At 53.9% G+C, this 24,009-nt stretch overlaps 2 protein-coding genes and 1 long non-coding RNA gene across 3 annotated transcripts in view; 2 read left to right on the top strand and 1 right to left on the bottom strand.

The window, feature by feature from the left end:
- The first annotated feature begins 4,194 nt into the window (after window positions 1-4,194).
- LOC121111482 lies at window positions 4,195-7,596 on the top strand. Its single transcript, XR_005862250.2, has 2 exons — window positions 4,195-4,685; window positions 6,598-7,596. It is a non-coding gene; the product is annotated as an uncharacterized LOC121111482 (long non-coding RNA).
- Window positions 7,080-18,557, bottom strand: LOC107051857 (translation initiation factor IF-2-like). The gene is made up of 5 exons (XM_015277055.4): window positions 18,373-18,557; window positions 8,554-17,692; window positions 8,398-8,484; window positions 8,232-8,307; window positions 7,080-8,132 (listed from the first exon to the last, which is right to left on the bottom strand). Exons 2-5 carry the CDS (start codon window positions 9,454-9,456, stop codon window positions 7,723-7,725), a joined length of 1,476 nt encoding a protein of 491 aa, XP_015132541.3. The 5' UTR covers window positions 9,457-17,692; window positions 18,373-18,557; the 3' UTR covers window positions 7,080-7,722.
- The window catches only part of CAB39 (calcium binding protein 39), a 71,150-nt gene continuing 54,975 nt past the window's right edge, over window positions 7,835-24,009 (top strand). The window contains exon 1 of the mRNA XM_015277058.4: window positions 7,835-8,175. The gene's annotated coding sequence lies outside the window, so the exon portion shown is untranslated. The remainder of the gene's footprint in view (window positions 8,176-24,009) is intronic.

The following is a 24,009-nucleotide window of genomic DNA, read 5'->3' as shown; positions in this document are numbered from 1 at the left end:
AAGGAGAATTCTTAAGAGTTTGGGGCTGGATAGTACTTAATAAAACTATTTGAATGAGCAAATAAACCAAGAAGATAGGGGAAGCAACAGATATGCTTGCTCTAGATATATTTATACTTGCTATTTGTGCAAATACTTAGTACTTAACCTCATCCCTAAATCTCTTTTTTTAGTCATATGAGAGTTTGGAGCCTAAGTTTTGATATGTGTGTGTGTGTTTGTTTTTAGCTGTATTGGCCAACTCTATAATAAAAAGCCTGCCTTGAAAGACACGTGGCCAATTCTTCGTTAATGTAATTCTGGAGTCAAGTTCAAACTGTGTGAACAGAGAAAGAAAGGAGGAGTGTCTGGTGGCAGAATCCATCCTGCACAGTGTAGAAGCCTTTGCTTGCTTTGAGTGTGTTTATTAGGATCTTGTGTGTGATGAGAACTCATGTGCACCATTTGCTACATGAAACAGCAGTCACTCCTGCAAGCAGCAGCGAGACCCCATGGTCAGCCTGAATGAGTCCCCTTCACTTTCTCCTTCTGGCAAATAAGAAAGCTTTTCCATCAGCTTCTTTGCAGCAATTCTCCTCTTCTATCTGTGCTATAAATTGATTGATTCTAACAGCTGTAAATTGGTGTATAAAGCCACAAAAGACAAGGCAATCTTTTTTTCCCTTTCTAGAAAACAATCTGTTGTCAGTAGTGTTAGCCTGCGTCTGAATGACGAGCTATGCTGTGCCTTGGAGATGTATGTTCATGGGTCTTGTTGGCACATTCCTGTTTAATCTCTGCTTTACCCCTCAGGATAATAACCCCTGAGATAGTATTTTCCCCGTCTTTGAAGCTTTGTTAGAGTTCTACTGAACTGAGATGTTATTGATTGTTGTTATGACGACTGGCGTATCAGTGTAACGTTTTCAGTGCATCTTTTGAAGTAAAAAATGAATACATTAAAAAAAATTCCTTCTATGTTAAAGCAAGCAGAAAGGATATTACTGCTTGTTCTCCCTTGTAGCTATTGGATGGACCTTCTAGCAAAAGGTTGGGGAGGAGGGTGAGAACGTCTGTTTGTTTAATAAATAAAATGGTTAGAGGAACAGATTATAACTTCACAAATGAAGGAATGATGTTTTTGGGGAGGAACAGGAGATGGAATGTCCTCTGAAGTGAGCACAGAGCATCAGGATGGTGTGGTTTTGCACTGAGTTATGGACACTCTCTACGTCACTGGAGTTGTTTTGGCCCTGGAATGGAGCTCTGACTCTGTGTTGGCTGAAGTGATGCAAATCATTTTTCCTGCCTCCTGCAGCAACTGAAAGTGAAGCCTGTCCTGCTGTCACTGCGTCACCCTGGCTGCTGTGCTGTGCAACAGTCTGCATTGGTCACTACTGAACAGCCAAGTGCTGCCAGCGCCCTCCTGCAGCAAAAAAGCAGTGGTGTGGACCTGATGGTGGCTCAGCTGTCCTGGCATCCATGTATCTGTGCTGCTCCAGGCAGCTGCTGCTGCACATTTGCACAGGGCAGATCAGGTACAATGGAGTGAATGTGCCTTTTGGGCCTCATAAGCTTATTTTGGGATACAAGTGCATTTAGGAGCTTTCCAAATGGTGTCACTACGTATTAAGCCTTATGGGAGCTACGGAGGTATCCTGGGTGCACTGTACAGGCATCCCAAAGCTCCCCAGAAGTGCAGTGCTTGCTTTTAGGTCACTATCATGTACTTCCCAGGGAAAGTGCATTGACGTGTGAAGAAAATCCTATCTCAATGGAAGGGTTTATGAGGGGGAAACTTGCAGCTGCTGTGAGTGGCAGCTTCTCAGTGAGGATATGCTCCTGAACCCTGGATTTCTTTAAGATGGGTATGTACACCTTCTGCATGGCCTGGGAGATTCAGTTATGCTTCTGTTTTTTGACCAGTTAATTGGCTTCTGTGAAAGGCAGAACAGATCTGGAGCAGGCTCAGAGGCATGAAGATGTAGTTTCCAACTCTCGGTACTCAGCAGCTATCTGCTAAGGATCTTTTGGGGGGGAAGGGGTTCTTGTACGCTGTTTTGGAATGGCTCAAGGGCCAATGTATAGTTTGAATCCACCCCCACTGGGGGTCAGCTGCGTGTAATGAAGACTCACTTGCTTTATAAAAGCTGCTCACAAGTACCAAAAAGCATCTTGGCCAATTACCTGGAAACCTGTGGGGTTTTTCTAACTCTGGGTGCTGTGCTGGTGCTTTTCCACTCAGCCTCTCCGAGCTGGTGGAAAAGCTTGGCAGGGCTGACAATGGAGATGCTGTCTCCTGTGGTTATTTTCCCCCCCATTCTCTATCTCTGGGATGTCAACTGCAAAGATTTGCATGGTGACAGTAGAAAGTATTTTGGAGTGACCCTGTGTAGCCCATATTGGTTCTGACAGTCAGTTTTGGGAGAATTAAACTGAAGTTTTGTTAGTGTGCCTCATTCATGGATGGTCCAAATGCAGAAATACAGTGAAGCTTGCCTAAAGGGCCCCCAAATCCTTCCTGAAGCGCATAACTAAGAGGACACGCAGGCTCCTGGTACTCTCCCTTTGCTCTCAGTGGACACGCCATTCAGGGATACCCTTGAAGTGTATCTTTTTGGTGATTTTAAATTAGGCTGCTTTGCTTTGTACCTAAACGGTCTGAGCTTTTGCAGAGTTCAGCTGAGGGTAATTCACTCGGGGTGATTCCCGAGCTGTCTGCAGAGGTATGCTGGAGGATGCCTCAGGTCTGCGCCTCCTGAGTTGCAGAGGAAAACTACCTGCTGTGCTCTCAGTCTGTAATTTGAGTCTGAGTTCAGTGTAAAGGCTAAAAGACTACAAGCTGAGGTAGTTTTATACTGGTGTCTGATTTGTCTTAGTGTCTGATTTGAGTCTTTTTACCTTCTCATTTCAAACAGTTTGACAGGACAAGAGGAATAGCTTCAAGTTGTGCCAGGGGATGTTCCAGTTGGATATTAGGAAGAGTTCTGAGGAAGAGCAGTGGGGCACAGGCTGTCCTGGGGGGTGGTGGAGTCACCGTCCCTGGAGGTGTTTAAGGAAGGAGGAGGTGTGGTACTGAGGGACATGGCTTAGTGGGCAGTACTGGTGGTGTGTGAATGGATGGACCAGATGATGTCAGAGGTCTTTTCCAACCTTAATGATTATATGAACTCACTGCTTAGCTCTCAGCATCTAAGGCTCTACTTTATTGGATTAAAAGGCCATTTGAAGCTCAGCTGGGAGGAGTGTAATATGACATACAGCATGCAGTAGGACCAGACAAATTGTCCCCAGTCATCTTGTTTAATTAGACTAAGTTTAAAATGTTCTGCTATAAGGTTTATTTTCATGCTTGAGTGTTTTGCATCAGTTTTGATAATTTTTTTTAGCTTTATTAAAACGCAGAAATGAGGTTAACACTTGCTGAAAACAGTAATTGAATGCTGAGCTTCCACAGGAAGCTAAAAATCCCATGGAAGGAGGCAGAATGGCACTTTTTTCCCTCTTCTGTCAGCTCACGTGGGAGCCTAAGAGGCTCAACGTGCACAATTTAGCGATGCTATCAATTTAGGCAGCCTCTAGTTCAAGACATCCGTGTGTGAATGCATAAACACAACTGTGAACCAGGGGTCTCATGCAAGAAAATGAAAATATGTCCCAAGAAGTGGAGGAAGGATATGGTCTTGAGGCTCAGCCAGCTGTTTTGGTAGATTGCTTTGTTCCTTCAGTTTTCTGGGTGCTTCCTGCATGACCTTCTTCAAAGCTTTGTGCCCATCTGTGGGATGGGAGGATGTTCTCCTGCATCCCATCCGTACTGGTTTGTGTTTCAGTGGTCTGAGGGAGCACAGCCCGAGCTGCTGCTGCCGGGGAGAGCTGAGCAGGGGACGTGCTGCGTGGCCCAGCTGCTCTCCTCAGTGGGAAGAAGGGAGAACTGCTGGGGCAAAAGCCTTTGTGTGTTCCAAAAGCTAAACACCAGATCTGTACCACCTGTGTGCCTGCACCCCATGTCCCCCACGGGGAGGAAAAGCAGCTGGTGCTGGGTACCTCTTTGTGCGTGCTCATGTGCCTCCTGCTGGCGCCTGGAGGTGGAGCCATAAATGGGAGAGTCCTAAAACTGAGCTCTGACAGCCGGGGATGCTGGGACTGAATCGCCTCCTGGGGGCGTTATCTGTGGGCGGCTCACCCTGCCACGGTGGGGCTGTGGGTGCCTGCGTTAACTGATGACCGTCCAGCACACCGTCCAACACGTCTCCAATGCATCCCGCTTTTCCATCGTTTGTTTCAATAACGTTTTGCTAAGGACAGCATCTTGGGATGGTAAGAAACAAACCGTCAGTGTAACAGACAGCAATAAATTGCCTGCTCAGCGGAAATTTCCCTCTCCTGCTGTCTGTATGCAGGTTGGCCTCTTCTGCTAGCTGTGCTGCTGAGTGCTGGGCTACGTTCTTCTTTGTTTTCACTTTGAAGTGGAATAGAAACCGAAAGACTTCATTTTGCAGGCAAAAACTTTGCGGAGTGCTATGTGATATTTGCTGGGGGGTGATGAAGGAAGATGCCTGGATTTGGAGAGTCTGACAGCTGGAGCTTCCATCCCGGCTGAGGGCTCCAACAAAGACCCGGCGTGTGCTGCCAGGAGATTCGGAGAGGGTTTGAAAGGAGTCCTGCCTGCTGACCTGGTTAACAAGGAGCGCTTTTCCCTGCGCCAGGTGTGAGTGACTGACATGCAAAGAGCCCTCCTTTCAATTGTTCTGCAACCGCGTATCAAACGAGAGTCCCTCTGTCAGTGTGCTGCTCCTTTCTCCCTTTACAATGCAGTGCACTGTCAGATCAGATAGTCTGTTTAATAGCCTGGTGGAGTGGAAAATAAAGGCAGGCCTTTCTGCAAAGAAGGGTTTGAAAAGGCTTCTGCTTTTTCATCCAAGCTGCTGGAGCCCTTCCTTCCCCTCCTCCTTCCCTGTCCCACCCCAGAACCTCACCTCTTCCTGCCTTTGTCAGGCAAGTGTCAGATTCGACACCTTTGCAGTAAGGTACAGACATGCAAATGGATAAAACCAGCAACACCTCATCAGGGGGTGTAACCTTTCTGTCAATCTAATCTGTGGATTTAAAAAAAAAAAAAAAAGAAAGCTTAATTGCCAACATATTTCTAAAATGTTTTTGATGCTTCTAGAGTTGTTTTTTTTTTTTTTTTAGAGCAGTGCTTTGACCTGCCTCTTTCTTTTCAGCCAACACAGGGCTGAGAAGTGTGCATGGGGAAGGCGTGCTGCCCTTCTGCCACAGCCCTCCCTACCCCTCCTGGCTTTTGGAAAGCAGCTGCCCTGTACGAGGCCTGCAGGCCATGGCCAGCATGTGTGGAGCTCCTACTGCAGCGCTGGGGTTTGCAGGACGGGCGCAGCCTTTGGTTCTGCCATGGCTCGCATGCAGGAAGCACACGTTGCCCTTCCCACATCTGGGGACAACCACATTTGCAGCAGTTTGTAGAAGAATCAGAAAGAGAGCAGGTGAAGGGATAAGGTCGGCTTCAGCTCCACTCCTCCAGGGCCAGTGCAAAGTTCTCTCTTAGGGCTGCAACAGTGCTTGGCAGTGATGACTGCTGCTTGCCCTGCGGATTTGCTGCTGAATCAAAGCTGGCAGTTGTATGTTGACTCTCCGCTGTGTTTCTGTCACCAAAGTGTCAGGATTTGCACTTACTCTCACAGCAGCGTTACAGAAGAGCCCTAACCCAGCCCTTTTCATCTCATGGAAATGAAGCTGAGCCAAGTGCCTCTGGTATTCCTGCAACAGCTGCAGCCGGCCCAGGAGCAGCCTTGGATGTCAAACCTTAACCCAGGGAGCCCAGGGCAGTGCTGCAGCCCAGTTCTGCTGTGCAGCTGGGCTTGCTGCTGTCAACTGTACGATGGGTGATGCATGGCCCTGTTCCCATGCTCCTTCATAGGCTGCCCAGCTCTGTAGTGATCCAGCCCTGGGGAGCTGTGGCTCTCTCCTTTTTGGGAGCGCTGGATAGAAAGGTGTTTTCTGGGTGGCAGGTGAAGCTCTGTCATAGCAGAGCAGGATCACACGGTGCAATGCACAGCACGTTGTGAGAAGGAGATGTTATCTTGGCTAGGTGAGCTAAAGCTAAGGCATCAGGCACTGTAATAGCTGTTTAAAAAGAAAAAGTGACCTTGCTCTGGGTCTAGAGTGGGGCAGGCTCAGTCCAAGAGGTCATCCTGTGCATAGGCTTGTTACTATTAGTGCAAGTGTCCCAGGTTCCCCCTCATTTACACTTCAAATGTTGGCCTCCTTCCCTAAAGCAGAGGTCATTATGGCAGCTCTCACTGCCTCCTGGGGAGCTGGTTCTTGCCCTTCTCTCCAGTTCAAAGGGAAATGAGCTGTTCTGCTTTTGTGCTAAATCTGGTGGTAATCTTAAATAAGAACCTGCCCCCCCCAGGTAACATTAAATAAGGAGCGGTCTACTGGTACTTGGTTTCCATTTGTATTGTTCCATAGGGTTGTTAACAAAGAAAAGTTACAGGTCTCATCCCCCGGCAGTTAGGTTGCTTCCTTTCTTGCTTGTTCTATGTTTGGGAACTTCCACGTATTAAGAAACTTAACAATTGTTTTTGTTTCTCTCCTTAGAGTGCCAGCTCTCTGCAAGGTGGTACTGCACTACGAATAACCTGGTAGCTCCCAGCAGGGATGTGAGAGGCATCGGACCTCACAGAGGGCAGGGCTGAAGCCCCACTCCCTTAAAATTGTTTTCTTCTCTCTTCCAAAATACTTTCTGCATGCTCCAACCAACTCTGCGTTTGAAAGAGAAACTGAACGTAGGTGCTGTGCTGCCCCAGCACAGGATGTGTGCAATGCTTCTGGAGCTGCACCAACACCACAGTAAGAAGGGAGCAGGTAATGGGCAGCCAGAAAGGCTGGGGCACAGATCACTGTGTGCTACCCAGTGCAGTAATGTTAAGTGTCTTCCAGCATTAAACAGAGCCACTTTAACTCCAGTGCTTGAGCTACCAATGTATGTGAACTAAGTGCTTAATTACCAACACTGTTCCCCAGGCATAGGAATACTTTCGGTCCAGGTTAAGACATAGCACAATGCAACACCCATGAAATCACTGTCAATTCAGCTTTTTTTTTATTAAAGATTAAAAATTAAAAAAAAAAAACAACACTTGATCTGATACCCTCCTAATATACATAAAGTCACCATGAACTCAAGTGTGCTAAAAGCAAAACGTGAATCGAGATGCTCACTTCTGCAGGCACCCCACCATCAGTCCCGGCTGTGTGTGCAGTGCTCCAGCAGCTCCTGCTGCTCCTCCTTCCCTGAAGGCAAGGGCTGGGCTGCTGCCAGGCACAGCTGCTCCGTCAGCCCCGAGCAGGGCTCCTGCTGTCACCAGAACACAACCGCTGTGCGCAGACTGAGCTTCTCCTGGAGTCACCCAGCAGGATCTAAACCGCACGAGGGCTTCTTCTTAAGAGAGCAAGGTAGTGAGTGTTATCTGGGCCGCTTACAGGGGCCGAGAGGATGAGGCAGGGTTAAGAGACCACAGCTGCGCATCCAAAGAGCTTTGCTACTAAAAAACCTCCCTCCTCCCCATCCCGTCCCCCCACTCTCATACAAACAACCCCAGCTACAAAAAGCCACACGCGCACCGTCCACGCGCCGACGCGGGTCTCGTTCGGCCGTGAGCCCATCGGGGCGCCGGGAGCGCCGTGTTCCAATCCCGAGGCACCGCCCCGCCGCTCGCGGCGTTACCACGGCCTCCACATGGACTTGGGCGAGCCGGGCGAGGGCACGGCGCGCGTCTGCGCCGCCTCCAGTCCGTGGGCGGGGGTCTGTACCGGCTCGGCCTCCGCCTCGTCCGAGTCGGAGCACGTCTCCTCACCGGACGACGGCGAGGGCAGCGCCAGGCCCAGGGCCGCCTCAGCCAGCGGGAGCGCGGCGTCGCCGCCCGGCCAGGGCTCGGCCAGAACGTCCGCCATCAAGTCCCGCAGGCCGCCCTCGCTGAGCGGCATGGACTCCAGCAGGTGGTTGAGCAGCTCGGCCGCCGTGGTGGCGTCGATGCCGGGGCAGCCGGAGACGAAGGTGTGCACCTCGTGCATGCACTGGATGTAGCCGGCGGCGAAGCGCTCGCTGGCCTCGCGGTGCAGCCGCCCGCCCTCTGCGGCCCGGGAGAGACGGACAGACAGACGGAGCCGGGTGAGGTAAGGCGCGGTGCTGCGCGGCCCGGCCGCCCCCGCTCCCCCCCCCCGGCACTCACCGAGCGCGCGGCGCTCCAGCACGGCCTGCACCCGCCGCACCGTCAGCTCCAGCACCTCCGCGTTCTCCAGCTTCGCCTGCAACCGCCCCGGGGGGCGCCGCGGCCGTCAGCGTCAGCGTCAGCGTCGGCGTCGACCCCGGCCCCCGCCGCCCTCCCCGCTCCTCACCTCGCCGCCGGCCAGCAGCCGCCGCAGCTCCCGCAGGCTCTCGTTGATCCGCGCCCTCCGCTTCTTCTCCACCAGCGGCTTCCGCGCCTGCGGGCACACGGCGCCGTCAGCACGCGCGCCCCATCCGCCCCGCTCCGCTCCGCGCCCGCCGCTCACCCTCCTGTCCGCGCCGCCCGAACCGCCCCGCGGCGCGCGGCCCTTGCCGTGCCGGAAGGACGGCGCCATCCCGCCGCGCTCCTCCGCGGCCCCGCGCCGCTCCCCGCCCCGCGCCGCCCGTCTTATAGCCGCCGCTTTGCATCGCCGGCAGCCCATTGGCCGCGCCGCGCGGGCAGCGCCGGAGCGTGGGCCGAACGGCCCAATGGCGGCCGCGCGCTTTGTCTGCTGCGGGGCCGTGCGGGTGGGCGCTGCGTCGCGGTGTGCCGTGCGGCGCGGCGCTGTGCGGTGCTGTGCGTCGGTGCCCGGGGCTCCTGCGGCGGGCTGCGCCCCCGGCCCCTCCCTGCGCAGCCCCGGCCCCGCCGGCGGCCGCTCCGGCCGGGTGTGAGCAGCGGCGCCGACGCGATTGCGTCCCGTTTTGGGACGGGTGCTCGGCCGCCGTCCTAGCGCTGCGGCTGCGCCCCGCGCTGGGTGCCCCCCCGCCTCGGCCGTGCCCGTGCGGGAACGGAAGAGCGGAGCGCCCGCTGCGGGCGGCGGTCCCTGCAGCCGGAGGCTGCCGGCCGCTCGGCGCTCCGAGCCTTTTGTCTTCGCCCGGCCGAAGCCGCCCCGTGGCGCAGCCGCCGCCCCGAACCCCGCCGCGCCCCGCGAGCCGTCCTCGAGCCGCGCGTGCCGGGATGGCGGCCGCAGCCCGCGCTGGCGGTGCCGGGGCTGCCGTACCCGGACCGCGTGGTCCCCCCGCCGCTCCCCAGCGCCGGCCGAGGCCCCGGCTTTGTGCCGTAACTTGATGCTGATGACAGTTGGCAGCTGCAGTTCCCCCAACAGACCGAACCGAATGAAAGCGTCGGGGCTCGTCCCTGAGGAGAGCGACAGGTGTTCGCTCCCGCTCCTTTGTTTCCCTCTTTTCATTCTCCTCGCTAATGTGTGTCATATTTTTACCGCCCGAGGGAACGCGAGACGCATCCCCCGCTGGAAGCGGCCCCGCACGCCCGGCCGCCTCCCCGACGTGTGCGGCGTAACTGCCCGCCGCGGCACGGTGGGCCCGCGGGCTGACCCCGCTGCAGGTGGGGCTCCTATTGCTGCCCTCATCCGAGGCACAGAACGGGTTGGGTTGGAAGGCGCCTTACAGCCCGTCCTTCTGGCCTCTGCCGTGGGCTGGGTGCCCCACTCCAGCTCGGGCTGCACGGGGCCCCATCCACCCGGCCCTGAACACCACGTATGGGGCACCCACGCTTCTCTGGGCGGCAGAGCGAGGGCCTCACCGCCCTCAAAGCGAAGAATTTCTTCCTCGCGTCTAACCTAAATCTCCCCTCTGGTAGTTTAAAGCCTTCCCCCCTCCTCCTATCGCTGTCAGACCGTCGGACGGTTCGTGCGTACGTGCCGTGGGATGGATTCGTTCCGTGCTGCCTCCTCATGGCCGCAGCAGCGCAGCCATCGGGATGGCTCGGAGCCGCCCCACGCCGTGTCCCAGCCGTCAGCTCCTACTGCCAGAGCAGTTCTGCTGCTGGTGGTCCTTGTCCTTTCCCTCGTGTTCTAAGGAAATGGTGCTTGGATTTTGGCAGGTTGCTCTGTAGGCGGCACCCCAGGGGATGCATCTCACCCCCGCTCATCGTTTGAGGATCTAATCTGCAGTGCACTGGTGGTGGTCTGCTAGCAGAGCTTGGGCACAGAGGGCTGTCCGTGGCTGTAGCATCCCGTTTGCGTCCTGACTGCTGGAGCCAATGGCAGTGAGCTGCACAAGGTGCCAGCTGTGGGAGTGTGTCTTTCTGTGTACTCTCTGGAAAGCTGCAGGTCAAATGGGTTGCTAAATGCTGGGCTCCCTTGTGCTGTACGTGAAAGATGTACCATAAATAAATATCAGGGCACTACAAGAGCTGTGGTTCTGGAGGCAGAGGTCAGTGCAGGCTCCCTGCTCCGGCCCACAGGGCTGATGTGACGGTTTGGTGCCACTTTAAATGAGCTCCATCGCATCAGGTGAAACGATTCATGATAACCTCATGCATTTTAATGTAAATGTCAACTGCGATCTTGTAAAAGCAGACGTCCCTTACACATGTCTTACAAATGTCTGACGCTTCACTGCTTGCCCACGCGTTGTGCTTCCCGAAGGATGTTTTGGCAAAGCTCTCAGCTTATCCATACGGCTGTGCTCAGGTTAAGGCCATGCTGCCGTGTGCGATCCTCCCGCATGGAGGGTGGGAGTTTAACTTCTGCTAACGCTGAGTCCTGCAGGGACGGCAGCTCCCTCATGTCGTAGCACTCATAGCTCAGCTGTGTCTGCAGCCACGCGTGAGGCCATCCGTGCTCTTGGGCTCAAGAATGACACGATCTGAGCTCCCAGTAGGTCATCCAGCCTCCGTGAGCAGTGTAATCAGAGCTGGGATACGGACGTGATGAGCATGGACGGCATCCTTTGGGAATGCTCGAGTAGCTCCTGCATAAGCGGTGCAACATCTGTCGTCGTTGGAGGCAAAAGTTCTTGTCAAAGAGACAGGCCATCCTCATAAATATGAATGGTGCACGTGAATGGCGGTGGGTGTAAGCGGTGCTGGGTGTTCGGTTAACGGGTGGATCGTCCTTTGGCACCAGTTTGCTGCCATCCAGTTTATCTTTAAAATCACCAACTCATTTATGCGGCACGGCGAGCAAAGAGCTGCTTTCTCCCTCCTGCTCTCCCCAGAGCCCCTTCACAAACTGAATGTGTCCTCTTAAGGAGCCTCCTGCCCGCTTTGGGATGAAAATTAGTCCATCTCCCAGAACCAAGGAGCGTGCTGGAGGAGCTGCGGGCTGCAGGCAATAAATGCAGGGAACGAGGACAGCTGTACAGAGGGGTTTGCAGCATTGCCCATTAGATGGATCCCTCTAGTGCCATTGATTTCTCTGCCGCTCAAAGCAGGTGTTTAACCCTCAGAGGAAAATCGGCTCTCAGACTCCAGCCTGCCTGTTGCTGCAACCCACGTCTGTGCCTTCCAGCGCTGAGTTTCTGTTGCCACTTTCAAAACCGTAAGGCCTTTTCCTGCCCGTTTCTGTTGCCTGTGGCTGCAGCGGGGAGGGCAGTGTGTCCCAGGGTGAGTGCTGGCTGGGTGCTGCTGGGCACAGCGCTGGGCTGTGCTGGGGCACGAGAAGGAGCAGCCGTTGTCTGAGTCTGCATCACTCGGGTATGGCCCTGACACACCAAGCAGCAGTGTTGTCTTTGTCTCCTTTACGTTAGCAGACGCTTTAATTGCCTGGACATCCTCGGCCCTCAACCTGCTGGGCTTCAGTAGAGAGTTTGCCCAGATGTCACAGCAGAGCGCTTCAGCCCTCAGCACCACATCTGCTCTGTTAGCAGTGACCGCGGCAGAGCCCCATGTGGTGCGGCTGGGGACGGTCGCTCGGTCACACTGTGTTTGTGGAAGCTGCTCCAGGGCAGTGAGAACAAACTGAGTGCTGAGGCTTTTTAGGCAGCGTTGCAGGGAGCGGTTCTGTGGCATTTCCTGGGACGCCTCCTGTATTTTGTTCCTCTTTGGGAAGCTATCCTAATGACGGGCTTCACTTCACCATCCCATTTACCATCTCTTCGCAACAGTGATGTTTACATCACTGGTGCCAACCTGTCATATTTCCATTAGTTCCTATATGACTTTCAGGCACTGCTGTTCATTTACTTCCCAGCTGCTGAGGCCGTAGAACTCAGCCCTCGCTGGGCTGCAGGCTTCCTTAGTTGTGTGCCCCTCTGAGGGGTGACTCGGGATGACTCCCAGTCTGCACCTGTGGCAGCGACACTCCACGTTTGCTGACAGGACACGGGTTGTCGTTTGGTCACATTAACACGTACATAATAGGCTGGAACTTTGCTCCCGTGTGCTTTGTGACGCGCTCTAGGAAATATCTGCTTTCACGCTCTGCTGCAGATTTGCATCCCCATTGCAAATTACGCATCTGTTCTGCAATGGCAGCGTGGATTTTATGGTCACTTTTAATGAACGTTGGGCTTTTCTGAATCGAGAGTGGAAATATTTTATTCATAGAGACCAATACCCTTTCCTTGGGGGTCCTGGCACCCATTCCTGTGGCTTGGGTTTTTATTAGTACTGGTTTATACTGATGTGTTTCCTGGGGAGTACCCATGGGCAGCAGAGGACATGCCCACAGTAACATGCATGCAACACAGCACAGAACATGCCTGGCTGAGGGAAAGATGTTGGGAAGCAGGAATTGCTGGGTTGTGGCTGGTAGCTTCCTCTGCTTACTTGTGTCACAGGGAGCACATGCAGGACAAAACACAGAAGCTGGCATTGCTCAACGTAAGCTGTGAGTGCTGCTGGCTTATAGGAGGTGGGGGAGCTGTGTTCCTGGGAACGTGCCACTCACCTGCTAGATAGAAGCTCAAGCAGTTGGCCAACACCAAACCTGCAACTGCCTGGTCTCCAATTAGAGCTGATGAGGAGCCCACCCCTAATTAGAGACAAGCCCTGAAGGAGAAACGAGACTGATTACTTGCAGAGCTCAGCTGGAGGGTAGAGCAGGTGGCTTTGGTGCATGCCCTGAAGTAGGTGAAGCTGTGTGCGGGCAGCCCTCAGGCTCAGCCCTGGGTGTCACTGTAAGCAGATCCTGGAAGGATTTTCGTCATGGAAAGCGCAGGCAGAAGCACGAGTCCCTGCTTGTCGGTGGCTGCAGTTCAGCACAGATGGGGCAGGTAGGGCTGAGGCTGCTTCCTGCACTGCCTGGCATTGCTGCCCTCCCTCTCCTGCACAGCTCTGCACCCCCTGGAGCAGGTCAGATGGAGGTGTAGAAGTTCTGGTCACGCTTTTCAGGTGCTTTTCTTCTACCAGCTTGTTACCTTTGTACCCCTTAGCGTTCACTACAGTGCTAAATGTGTTTGGTGTCATTAAGTGAGACTTCTCTGGTGATAAATGCAATCCTGGGGGGATGAATAAGGTGCTGTGATGAGTTCCCTTTGGCTGTCACATGGGTTGTGCTCAGCAGGTGCTGTGGGTGCTGGAGCCTGCTGTATCCCCACACCTCCCCACAGCCAGTCATGTTTTCGGGGATAGCTCCTCTATTGTTGTGGCTGTTCTGCTTCTACCTACTTATTTGCTTCTTGGGGCTTTGTAAAGGGGAGTTGAGCTCTTGAAGGAACTTGAGAAGGAAGGGGAATGTGAGCTGTTAGCAGTTAGCAGGGGGTCAGGTCCTGGAAACCAAGACCTGCTATTGTGCATTCTGTGTTTCCTAGGAAAAAGCTTTATGATGTTTGTATTCGGGCCTGAGTGGGGAGGGGGCATGGCTCATTTACTTGAGTGACGTCTGTCTCTTTGTTGTATCCATAACATTATCTGCACGGATTTTGTTTGAAGGAGGAAGTGAACTTGAAACGTTCTGGTCTAAAGAGAAGTCTGCTGTTCCTTTTCCACAGCGAGCCACTGCCTGTGTCTCCCTCAAGGGGCTGCAATGTGGTGTGCAGTTGGAGGGCAGGAGAAGCCCGTGCTGGCTATCGCAGCAGATTGCTGTCCTGGCACAGCAGGGATGGCACCCTGGGCTGCCTGTTTGGTGTTGGAGTGGCTTTGTTGGTAGCTGATGGGCCGTTCTCACTGACTGCATTACTCTTCACTACAAAACGTTGGAGGCTCTCTTCTCCTGTGGTGCTGTGGTCTGCCATGATGGGTTTGATGTTGCAGCCCAGGTCTGGGTGCAGGCTGTCTGCTCCGTCTTGTTAGGGTTTTGTGATCTCAGGATGAGGAAAGTCGTTTGGCGAGTGAGGAGAAATAGAGGGGCAGGTGTAGAAAGAAGTCATTTTTCCCCCTGAGCAGGAGGTGGGTATGAGGGGAGGGAGCAGTTGTAGCAGCTCAAGGTGGCTGTAATTCACCTGGAGCTCCACAGTTCTGCAGCAGGAGCAGTGGGGAGTTTGCTGTGGAAGCAGAAGACTTCTTGTTTTGTGTATGCAGTAATGAGCTGCCTCTGCAGTTCTTGTGCAGTAGAGTATACAGTGAAAGAGAGGACATGGGGCTGTCTTTAATGTCTTCTGCGCTGCACTGTGTGCCTCCAGGAGAAGGTCTCCTCCTCCTGTGTGCCTGGCAGGCTGTCCTGGGGGCAATGGAGCTGAGTTCCCTGTGGCTTTTATCATCTGCTGGATCCTCTCCCCTTCACATCTGTGCATTTTTTCCTCTGCAGCCCAGCAAAAGGGGAACCTCTGCTGGGGGATCTCCCACCTCAGCCCAGATGCAAATTCTGTGAATATGGGCTTCATCTTTTGTCCTTGGTCCTCCATTAAATGCAGCTGGACAGGCTGAGCATGGCTGGGGAGCAGCAGTGGGCTTGGGAAGGGATGGGGCTGCAGTGGGACTGCTTCTTCAGCAGAGGAGGTAAAGGAAGCCTGGGGAACCGACAGGTTTGCCTCCATCCTCTTATCTGCGGATCTTGAGCTTAATCATTACAAGTATATTATCGCTGCTGCAGACTTAATTAAGTTCAGCGTTTTATCGTCAGCATAATTGCATTAACTGCCTTCCATTCTCGGTACGCCTTGAAACGCAGTCTTTATAGACTCTCTGCCGAGTTACTCAATGTTAACGTAGCCGGGATCAAGCCTTTATAAAACACCTCCAACACAACAAATGCCCACGCTTCACAAGGCCTGCCTTGTTTGCGGCACCGAATGCGATCAGCAGAACGAGCCGGGCGTGAAGGCGCTGTGCGCTCTCCCAGCGGAGCCCGCAGCGTCCCCCGGCCGTGCTGCAGACGGCGGTGCCGCCCCGGCTGTTCCATCGGGACCCGTGAAACGTTTGCGTTTCTCCCTTAAATCCCACGTTGCCGGAAGAGGCGCAGTCCACTGCAGCGCTGCGCTGCTCGGGGATAGCTGAGCGCTCACGGTGCGGCCGCTCGTCTTCTCGGGGTAGAAAGAAGCGGCAGCTCTCCCTGCAGGGCGCCGTGTAGGGCTGCCCGGCTGCCCATCGGCTGCCCTGGGATGCGGTTTGTCTGGGCAGGCAGACAGCTGCCTTTGCCAGGATGGGCTGTATCTCAGCGGGGGGCTTTGCACGGCATCTGCCAGAAGCTCTAATGAAGCCTTTGGTTATCGTCCCAGCGTTTGTTTGTTTGTTTTACTTACACTGAGTCGTCTTGTAAGCTAGAAGAAACGCATCCAGCCAGGGACCCGAGGGCCACTTTGGCTATTAGCACCGCCGGTGCTGATAGAGCCCTCCTGCTACGCAATGCAGGACGCTCTCGTCTGCCCCGTAAAGGCTTAACCCCTTTCAAAACCATTAAGGAAGGAAGCGAGGTTTGCAGTGTGACTCCAGGAGCGGGCAGCACTGCAGTGCCTGCCCACAGGCTCTCAGCACCGCGTCCATCGCGGCAGCATCTGACGAGAGGAAAAGCAAAGCAGAGGGTGCTGCCCCTTCCCGGGCACTCGGGTTGGGCTGCAGCCAGGATGGGTGGGGGCTGAAAGCCTCGCGTTGGCCGCATGTGATGGGAGACCACGCCAAGCAGGTGAGCTTCAGAAGCGCGATGTGAACGCACTGCTATGATCTGCCTCAGTGATGCTTTGGCTGTGAACGGACCGGTGATATCTGTGGAACTGCATCAGAGCTTCTGTGCCACTGGGTTGTTCTGTTTAGGGCACTAAATTTGGACGTCTGCTCTTCTGTCTCCAGGCAGCCATCTCATCTGTTGAACAATGTGTCAGCTGCTGTCTAGCGTCCATCCTGCCATTCCTTCCATCCGCCGGGAGCCGTTGCGTTCCTGCAGCACTCACACCTCTGTGTATACGGTGTCGTTGGTGAATTCCAGGCTGGATCAAGCAGAAGGCACCGTTCTGTCGCGGCCCTTTAGAAGGGCTGCTGAGCTCTGCCTGCCGGCCGCCCCGGGGCTGTGCTCTGCATTAGTGCTCCTTGGAGTGTCTGCTGGTTTTGATAGCACCGAGCACGGCGTCCTTGTGAGGCGCTGTGAGCAGATGGTGCATCCGTCTGGGGCTGCTTCAGGTTGGTTCACATTATACCTTACAGAGAGCTGCTCGTGTGCTGGTTACACATTCAGTCCTTCCAGCAGGTTTGTCTTCTGCATGGGGACCCCTTTGTTTTAGAGCCTATTGATTTATTTAGTCTAAGCTGATTAAGCACGTACTCACTTCTGTCTGCCTTCGGGCATTCCCCTTATTTCCTGCTCCCTTCCCCAGCCTGTCACTCCAGCAAAGCAAGGTGTATTTGCAGCTTTTTGGAGGCTGTGTCAGTGCAAACGGTGCTGGTCTTGGCTGGATCGGTGCCCCAGCAGTTCCAAGGAATTCCCAGCCTGTCTTAGGAAGAGGAGGCTGTGCGTGTCCTCCCTGTGCCAAGGCACAGATGTGCACAGCTGGACATTGCCACCTCTGTAGGGCTATATGTGGAGCTGAGCGAGCTGGCAAAGGTGCGGCAGCTCCTGGGCTCGGTGCAGCACGGGGGGAGGGTGGTCAGGAGAGGTGGGTTTACTTCTGCTTGCTGTGTCCACCCATGTCAGCAATCCCAGGGTGCTGGCAGGCCATGCAAAGCTGTCCCCAGATCTCAAAGGGACCAAGGCTGGCCTGGAAATCTCAGGTGATGTCAGCCCATGAGGTCATTTTCTAACAGATGTGGCAGCAGTCCCAGCTACTCAGGCTCGCTCACCACCTGCTTGTTGCTATGGGGCAATTCTGGGCTCTCTGTAGTATCTGAAGGCTGTTATCTCCTTTGCTGTGCCCTTCAGTGGTGTAACACTACAAGGACTGACAGGTTACTTTACACCTTAGGGTCGCTGTGGGGCTTTAGACATGTCAGAGCTGTTGTCAGAGAAAACAAGTCTTTAATTTTGGCTGGAGATGATTGGCTGTGTTTTGTTTATGAAAGACACAGAGAGAACTGGGCCCTTTTCTAAATACAGCAAACAGAAGCCACTTGGGCTTAAGTAGGCTTGTTTTATATATAGTACTTTTGTTCTTTAGTTTGCAAATACTGTTATCTAAATAATTCCACAGACTGGAAAAGCGAGGTGGAGAAAGGCCACGACTTTCCTGCAGCCACGTGGCAGGCAGCCGGCAGATGCAGCCACAGCCCGCCCTCCTGCTGCTCTCCTGCACAGTTCCTTGCTGCTGTACTTTTCCTTTCCCCTCTTAAGATGTTTCTTTATGTTTCCCCTTCCCTTGTTCTTTCTTCCTTACAGCCTGTGGGGAAGAGGTGCAGGGGAGATCACAGAATCGTTAAGGTTGGAAAAGACCCCTCAGATCCCCAGCCCACCCCACCGTGCCCACTGCCCACATCCCTCAGCGCCACATCTCCACGGCTCTGAACACCTCCAGGGACGGTGATCCCCCACCTCCCTGTGCGGCCGTGCAGTGCCTCACTGCTCTGTGTGAGAAGAATTCTTTCCTAGCATCCAACCTGACTCTGCCCTGGCACAGCTTGAGGCCGTCACCTCTCACCCTATGGCTGTTACCTGGGAGCAGAGAGCAATCCCCATCTACATCGGGAATGGCCTCCTCTTATGTCTCAATGTCTGTCTTGTGGTGAGGAGCCCAGAGCTGAACGCAGCACAGGAGATATGGCCTCACCAGAGCTGAATACAGGGAACAGTCACCTCCTGCTCCTGCTGGCCTCACTATTGCTGATGCAAACCAGACTGCTGTTGGCCTCCTTGGCCACCTGGGCACACTGCTGGCTCACATTCAACCAAGTGTTGACCGACACCCCCAAGATCCTTTTCCTCTCCGCAGCTTTCCAGTGGCTCTGCCCCAAGCCTGAGGGTTGCTGTTTGCTGCATTTCCAGCAGCACCCTGATGGAGGATTTCAGAAGACTGTGCTGTCGCGTTCTGACCACCTGCAGCACCCCGTGCTACAAACCCACCTTGTCCCCACAGGTGACAAACGCTGTCGTTGTGCCTTGAATGTGTGCTGAGCAGATTCCTGGAACTGAGAGCGGCCATCTCAGAATGGAACCCGAGGCGTCCGTTCTTTATTGGCTACACACTGTACCTGAACTTTACCGTTGGCGAGGCGATCCCGGCCCGTCTGTCGTTACATCCCCAGTCTGGAATTCACCACGCAAGCAATAGCGGTGTCGTAAAAGCCAACAGGCAATCTGGTGGCTGAGCGGAGCTTTGATGTGGGAGCCGCTGGCGTGTTGCCATGCTCCTGCTGGGGCTCAGCCATTCGTGTGCCCAGGAGCTGCTCCGAGCAGATGGGTTCGGTGCTGTGCAGCCCCTGCTTGCTCTTTCCTAGCCCAAGCACCTAAAGAAATGAGCCGAGTGCAGCTGCACCGTGCCATGCATGCACGTGTGTGTGTGTGTGTGCTACCTCCAGAGCTCCCTGCTCCCTTCACCCCCAAGTGACTGGAACCTGCTGGGGCAGTTTCAGCCACATGGGACACAAAGGCAGAGTAATGCATTGAACTCTTACGGGTTTGTGAAAAGAGGCGAGGGAAGAGGTTCCATTAGTGGTGAGCAGCAGTGCTAGCACAGCCTTTGTCAGGGAGCAGGGGACCCGGGCACACACATGGTGCATGGCCGTAGGCACCTGTGGGTTTGCTGTTCGTGGAAGTGCTTTGCTGCTGATTTCTGTCTTTCAGTTCCTCCCACTGTCTCTTGATGAAATCTGTCCCTGAAGCCGCACTGAAGCTATGCGCTGAAATCAGCTGTCCGTCTTGAAATCCTCACAGCTCAGCTCTGGCTTCAAGTTTTCTGCGGTCCCATGGAAATCCATGGGGTGTATGTCACACCTCCCAGCAGGATGCATTCTGGCAGCTGTACTTGTGAGTACTGTGCTACACAGTGTTTCACTGAGCTCAGCAGCACTGCATTTAACAGGGCTTCACGTAGCCTAAGCGCTGTGTGCAGCAGCTCGGCGTGCCTGGTGGAATCAGGCCTGCTCAGAGCCCGTCTGCTGTGGGGATGCAGCACTGAGGGATGTGGTCAGTGGAGATGGTGGGCTGGGGTCGGACCTGGGGGTCTTAGAGGTCTTTTCCAACCTCAGTGATTCTGTGATTATGTAATTTCTCTCCATTGCCCTTCGCTTCCTCAGATCCGTCTGCTCTACATAAAGCCAGTGATGGTTTGAAGCCTGGGGAAGCACTGGGGTTTGGAGCAGTTTCCTTTCACTTGACTCAGGGTGCAGAGGAGGATGGGAAGGAAACTAATCATTCAAACAGCAATTAAAAATAGCAGGGGGAAAGTCTGCGAGCTTTTGCTTGGGGTTGCATGAGCTCCTCTCCTGCTTGCTCTTTTAAGGAGGATGGCGTAAAGCACTCCTCACCTCCTGCATGGCAAGGGACAGTGCCTGTGCCCTGCCACCCTGCCCCAGCACCCAGCTCCTGCTCTGTAAGGAGGCTACGGGTGGAGCCGTGTATGCCTGCACTGCTCAGCAGCACTGCAATCTGGCTTTGCTCAGCTTTTAGAGGCACCACCGTCTCTCACAATCAGTGCTTCCAGCAGAGCTGTCGTTGGAGGTCTGTTTCTCAGTTTATTCCAGTATGCTTTCAGGGTTTCACTCAACTTTTGCAAACAGCACTGACTTGAAGAGAAGAAGGAAGAGATGTGGCTTCTTGAGAAGAAAATACACACAGATATCAGCATTTTGGTAGCTCTCTCTTAGAGAACCTTGCCAATGCTGACAAAGGTCCCTGCCTTGTACCCCTCCTGCTCAGAGATGGCAATAGCACCAAGGGCTCGCCCTCAGCTGCCTGCAATTTCAGGTTATCCTGTACTTGATCTATTTACCTTGCAAGCAGTCTGGGATGCGTGGAGCATAGAGCAGCTGTCGCGGTGCAGTGTTGTATAAACACAGGGCAGGTGCTAGCTGGCATCCCATCTCTCGTATGTCAGGTGTAATTGCAGGAGACGGCCACGGTTCCGCCAGCTGGGTGAGTCCCCGGTGCGTTTTGTGGTTATTGTATCCCTGTAGATATAGATTGCCATACCACACAGAAACCCTTTCCCCATCAGGATATCCCCCAGCAGCTACCATTGCAGATGAGCCCTTGCTGCTCTCTGAGTGGAGCTGTGATGACCCCAGCCCAGCACGCTGCTGCCCACCGCAGCTTTTGGCCTCGCCAAATGTCCAGGCAGAAAGATGTAAATGTCGGAGACCGCCATGGAGCTCCTCCTGCCCTCCCCTGCTGTGCTGCCCCTTCCCCACAAGACGCTTCACCTTATTCACAAATCTCCACATAACTCAAATGAAAGAGAACAGTCAGAAAGCAAGCTGGGGCTCCCGATGGGCTGAGCTGCAGTGGGAACCTGGGACATCGCGTATATTAGATGGTGGAGTTGGTTGTGCAGAACCCCACATTCCCTCGGACTGGGGAAGGAGCGAGGCAGACCAAGTGCCAAAACCCAGCTCTGAACTGGTTTCTTTTCCCTCTGGATTAGGCACTGCTGATGTGATCCCAGAAGTGCTTTCAGACAGACAACGGGGCTGCAGATCTGCAAAGGAGGATAAACGTTGGGACCACACGGTGTGGAATCACTGGAGCAAATGGTCCCTGGTGGCAGCTGGGAGCCCCACCTGCAGGCATGGAGCCCACCCTGAGTGCAGGTGGGAGTAGGAGCCGGCTCCACGTGCCTCTGGTTTTCCTGCTCATTCCTTCATGTTTTCTCCCTTGGGGGAGCTCCACATTAGATGGGTGGGTCCCTATGGAGATGCTCTGCCGCACAGACCGCTGGCATGGCTGCAGCAGCCTGGGATGCTTCTCAGCCAGGAAGCCTGCAAGGCTGCTGGGCTTTGAGGTTGCCACTGTACCTGCAGCGCTGTGAAACTGCTGGGGCTGCTCGGAGGCAGCAGGAGCAGTGCCCACGGACTGTGTCAATGGGGTGAGCGTAAAGAACGCCCCACTTGTATCTCTGGGCCTTGCCTGTGAAGTTCACAAATCCCAGTGGAAGTTGCCTGCCAGATCTCCAGCCCTGCATCTAGCTTTGGGGTGGGCAGAGCTGAAGCTGTGCAGTCCCCAACACCACAGCCCCTGAGTCCTTTCAGCAGGCAGAGGTTTGGTGTGGTTCACTGCGCCTTGGCAGAAGGGGAGCAGCTCCCTCCCCTCACAACTGGGGGCCTTTGCCATGCTTTCCATTTACGGCTGGCCTTTGGAAAGGGCTCGTGAGCCTGGTACAAGGCCCATGTTATCTGCAGGGGAGGCAGTGGGTTTGCTTTTCAAGCTGCAGGCACAGCATTCGTGGCTTTACAAGAGATGAGGTTCTGCTTTGTCACATACCCTCTCCAGGGGGACAAAGTTAAAACAACACCATCGCTTTGAAAATGAGATTAGGGCCAATACTTTTTTATATCCCCCACACAGGAGCACTGAGCTTTGGGTATTTGATAGATGGAGGTGATTGGTCCCCTGGCTTCCTCCTTCCAGCTCCCTCCTGCCACAGAACAGCAGCTAAGCTGGGATGCTTAGCACCAGGAAATTCCTCGTGGCACCGCAGCCTTTGAAGGCAAATGTGACCCTTTGATTGACAGCCCTAAATCTGACCGGACTCAAAATAGGAACCTCAGCATTAGTGCTCTGAAATCCAGCTCTCCGCAGTCTTCAGATTTTGGCCCTGCTTAATTCCTATTTCAATATCCAGGGGTTGTAATTAGGCATTGTGCAAATGGATACCATGAACCAAGGAGCAAGGTATTACGTGCTCTGACTGTTGAACTCGCCTTTGCTTTGCATCAGAAAGATTTGGGTGCCTGGGGAGGACTCAGCCCTGTCCAGAAGGAGAGGTTTGCCCTCACGCTGAGGCCGGGCAGCTCAGGGCAGGCTGTGGGGAGAAGAGGGGCTGCAGGGCAGTCCTTTCCCTGCTGGGAGCAAAAGGCTGTGCTGTAGAACAGCAGCACTCTGCCTCGCTCTTTGCCTGCACCCATCAGAGATAGATGCTGTGTTAGGTGGGCTCCTGGTCCCATCTGAAGTGAACCTCGTTCTCTTACATCTTAACAGGTGTTTTGTGGAATGATGCAAACAGGGAGACTCCTGTGTCTGGCTTGGCTGCCGGCCACCTAATGCACACCTCCCGTAACTCAGAGAGACCAAATACACGAGTCCTGGAGGAACAGTGGCCAAAACATCACGCTAAGAGCTCTCTATTTCTCTGTCATCTTCTCCCATCGCCATCTGCTTACAGTACTTTTGTTTGCTAACCTCAGCCAAGGCGCCTTCTGTGTCAAGCTGGTTCTGTTTCACCCCAGAGATGGGAGCTTTTCGCAGGCAATAATCTGTCTCTGGTTTGCAGATTCACACTTTAAAGTTTGGTTGGCGCAGAAAGGTTTGTTTATTTGTTTTATTGTAATGGCAGCGCTTCACTGCGCGATCCCTTCCAGTTATACCAGCGTGGAAGTGCTGGGTAAACGAGGCTGATTTTGCTTGCCTGATTTATAGATTCCAGCCTTCAATTTTGCTGCAGTGGAGAGTTTCAACAGTATGGACACACCAGCAAAACTGGTAAGTGCTGGTGAGGGTTGCTGGATGCCATGTATCAGTGGATGGGCAATGTGTGCACTGTATCTCCTGTTCAGTCACTGCTGTCTCAGTGATCCGTAGACTGAAGGTGTTTTTGCCAATGGTCAGCGTGGTGGTGGGTCAAATTCAGGGAGATTTTAATGCTTTGCTACAGTCGAGCTTCAGCTTTGTTCCTAAATGATGGCAGTGTTTGGAGGCTATGTTGCTGTAGACAGGTAAGAAAGTCTTTGATCACAGTCATAGTATGGTTGGGTTGGAAGAGACCTCACAGACCATCTAATTCCCACCTCCTGCTGTGGGCAGGGTTGCCAACTGCTGATCAGACACCAGCTCAGGCCCAGGGCACATCCGACCTCGGGCACCTCCAGCAATGGGGCACCCACACTTCTCTGGGCAGAACATGGTACTGTGAGCTCTGCTCGTCCCACACCTGCAGTGTTTGGGGAGGTGAGGCACGGCCAGTCAGGAAGCTCACTGTACACATGTGTGAGGGCATGTGCACATTTGCCCACACTGTCATACTTTGGAGTTGAGGATTTGTCCTGAGAGCCCCCCAGAACCGGAGTTTTCAGCACCCAAAGCTTAAGGTGAGCTCTTTGTATAACCCACATCCTAAAACAAGGGGTGTACCCCCAGCCAGTGCTGTGCAGCGACCTCTCTCCACGTCTGTACTGTCTGTCTGCAGTTCGGTTGGTCCTTTTTACCACCTTGCCCTGCATTCAGACACTTTGGGAGTCATCTGCTGGGGAGCTGCCATTGGCGTGCTGGTTGTGTTTGGGTTCAGGTCGTGCACAGACATGCTGGGGAAAGCATTCCTCCCCCACGGCTTGTTATCTCTCCTGGGAGGAATGCAGTGTCTCCTTTATATAATGTGTACACACTGCACTTTGTCTCTGGGAATGGCCGGTGCAAAACAACTGCTGTCGGAAGGATTTTTTTTCAGGTGGTTGAGAAGGGTGCTAAATAGGGGCTGAGGATTCGGAGGGTGTTGGAGAAGCAGGGGGATGTGGAAATACCTTGCATTTTTAGCCTTCTTTTACCTGAAAA

The sequence above is a fragment of the Gallus gallus genome, chromosome 9, assembly GCF_016699485.2.
Source record: "Gallus gallus isolate bGalGal1 chromosome 9, bGalGal1.mat.broiler.GRCg7b, whole genome shotgun sequence".
In the NCBI taxonomy this organism is placed as follows: domain Eukaryota; kingdom Metazoa; phylum Chordata; class Aves; order Galliformes; family Phasianidae; genus Gallus; species Gallus gallus.
This window is presented reverse-complemented; position numbering and strand designations above follow the sequence as displayed.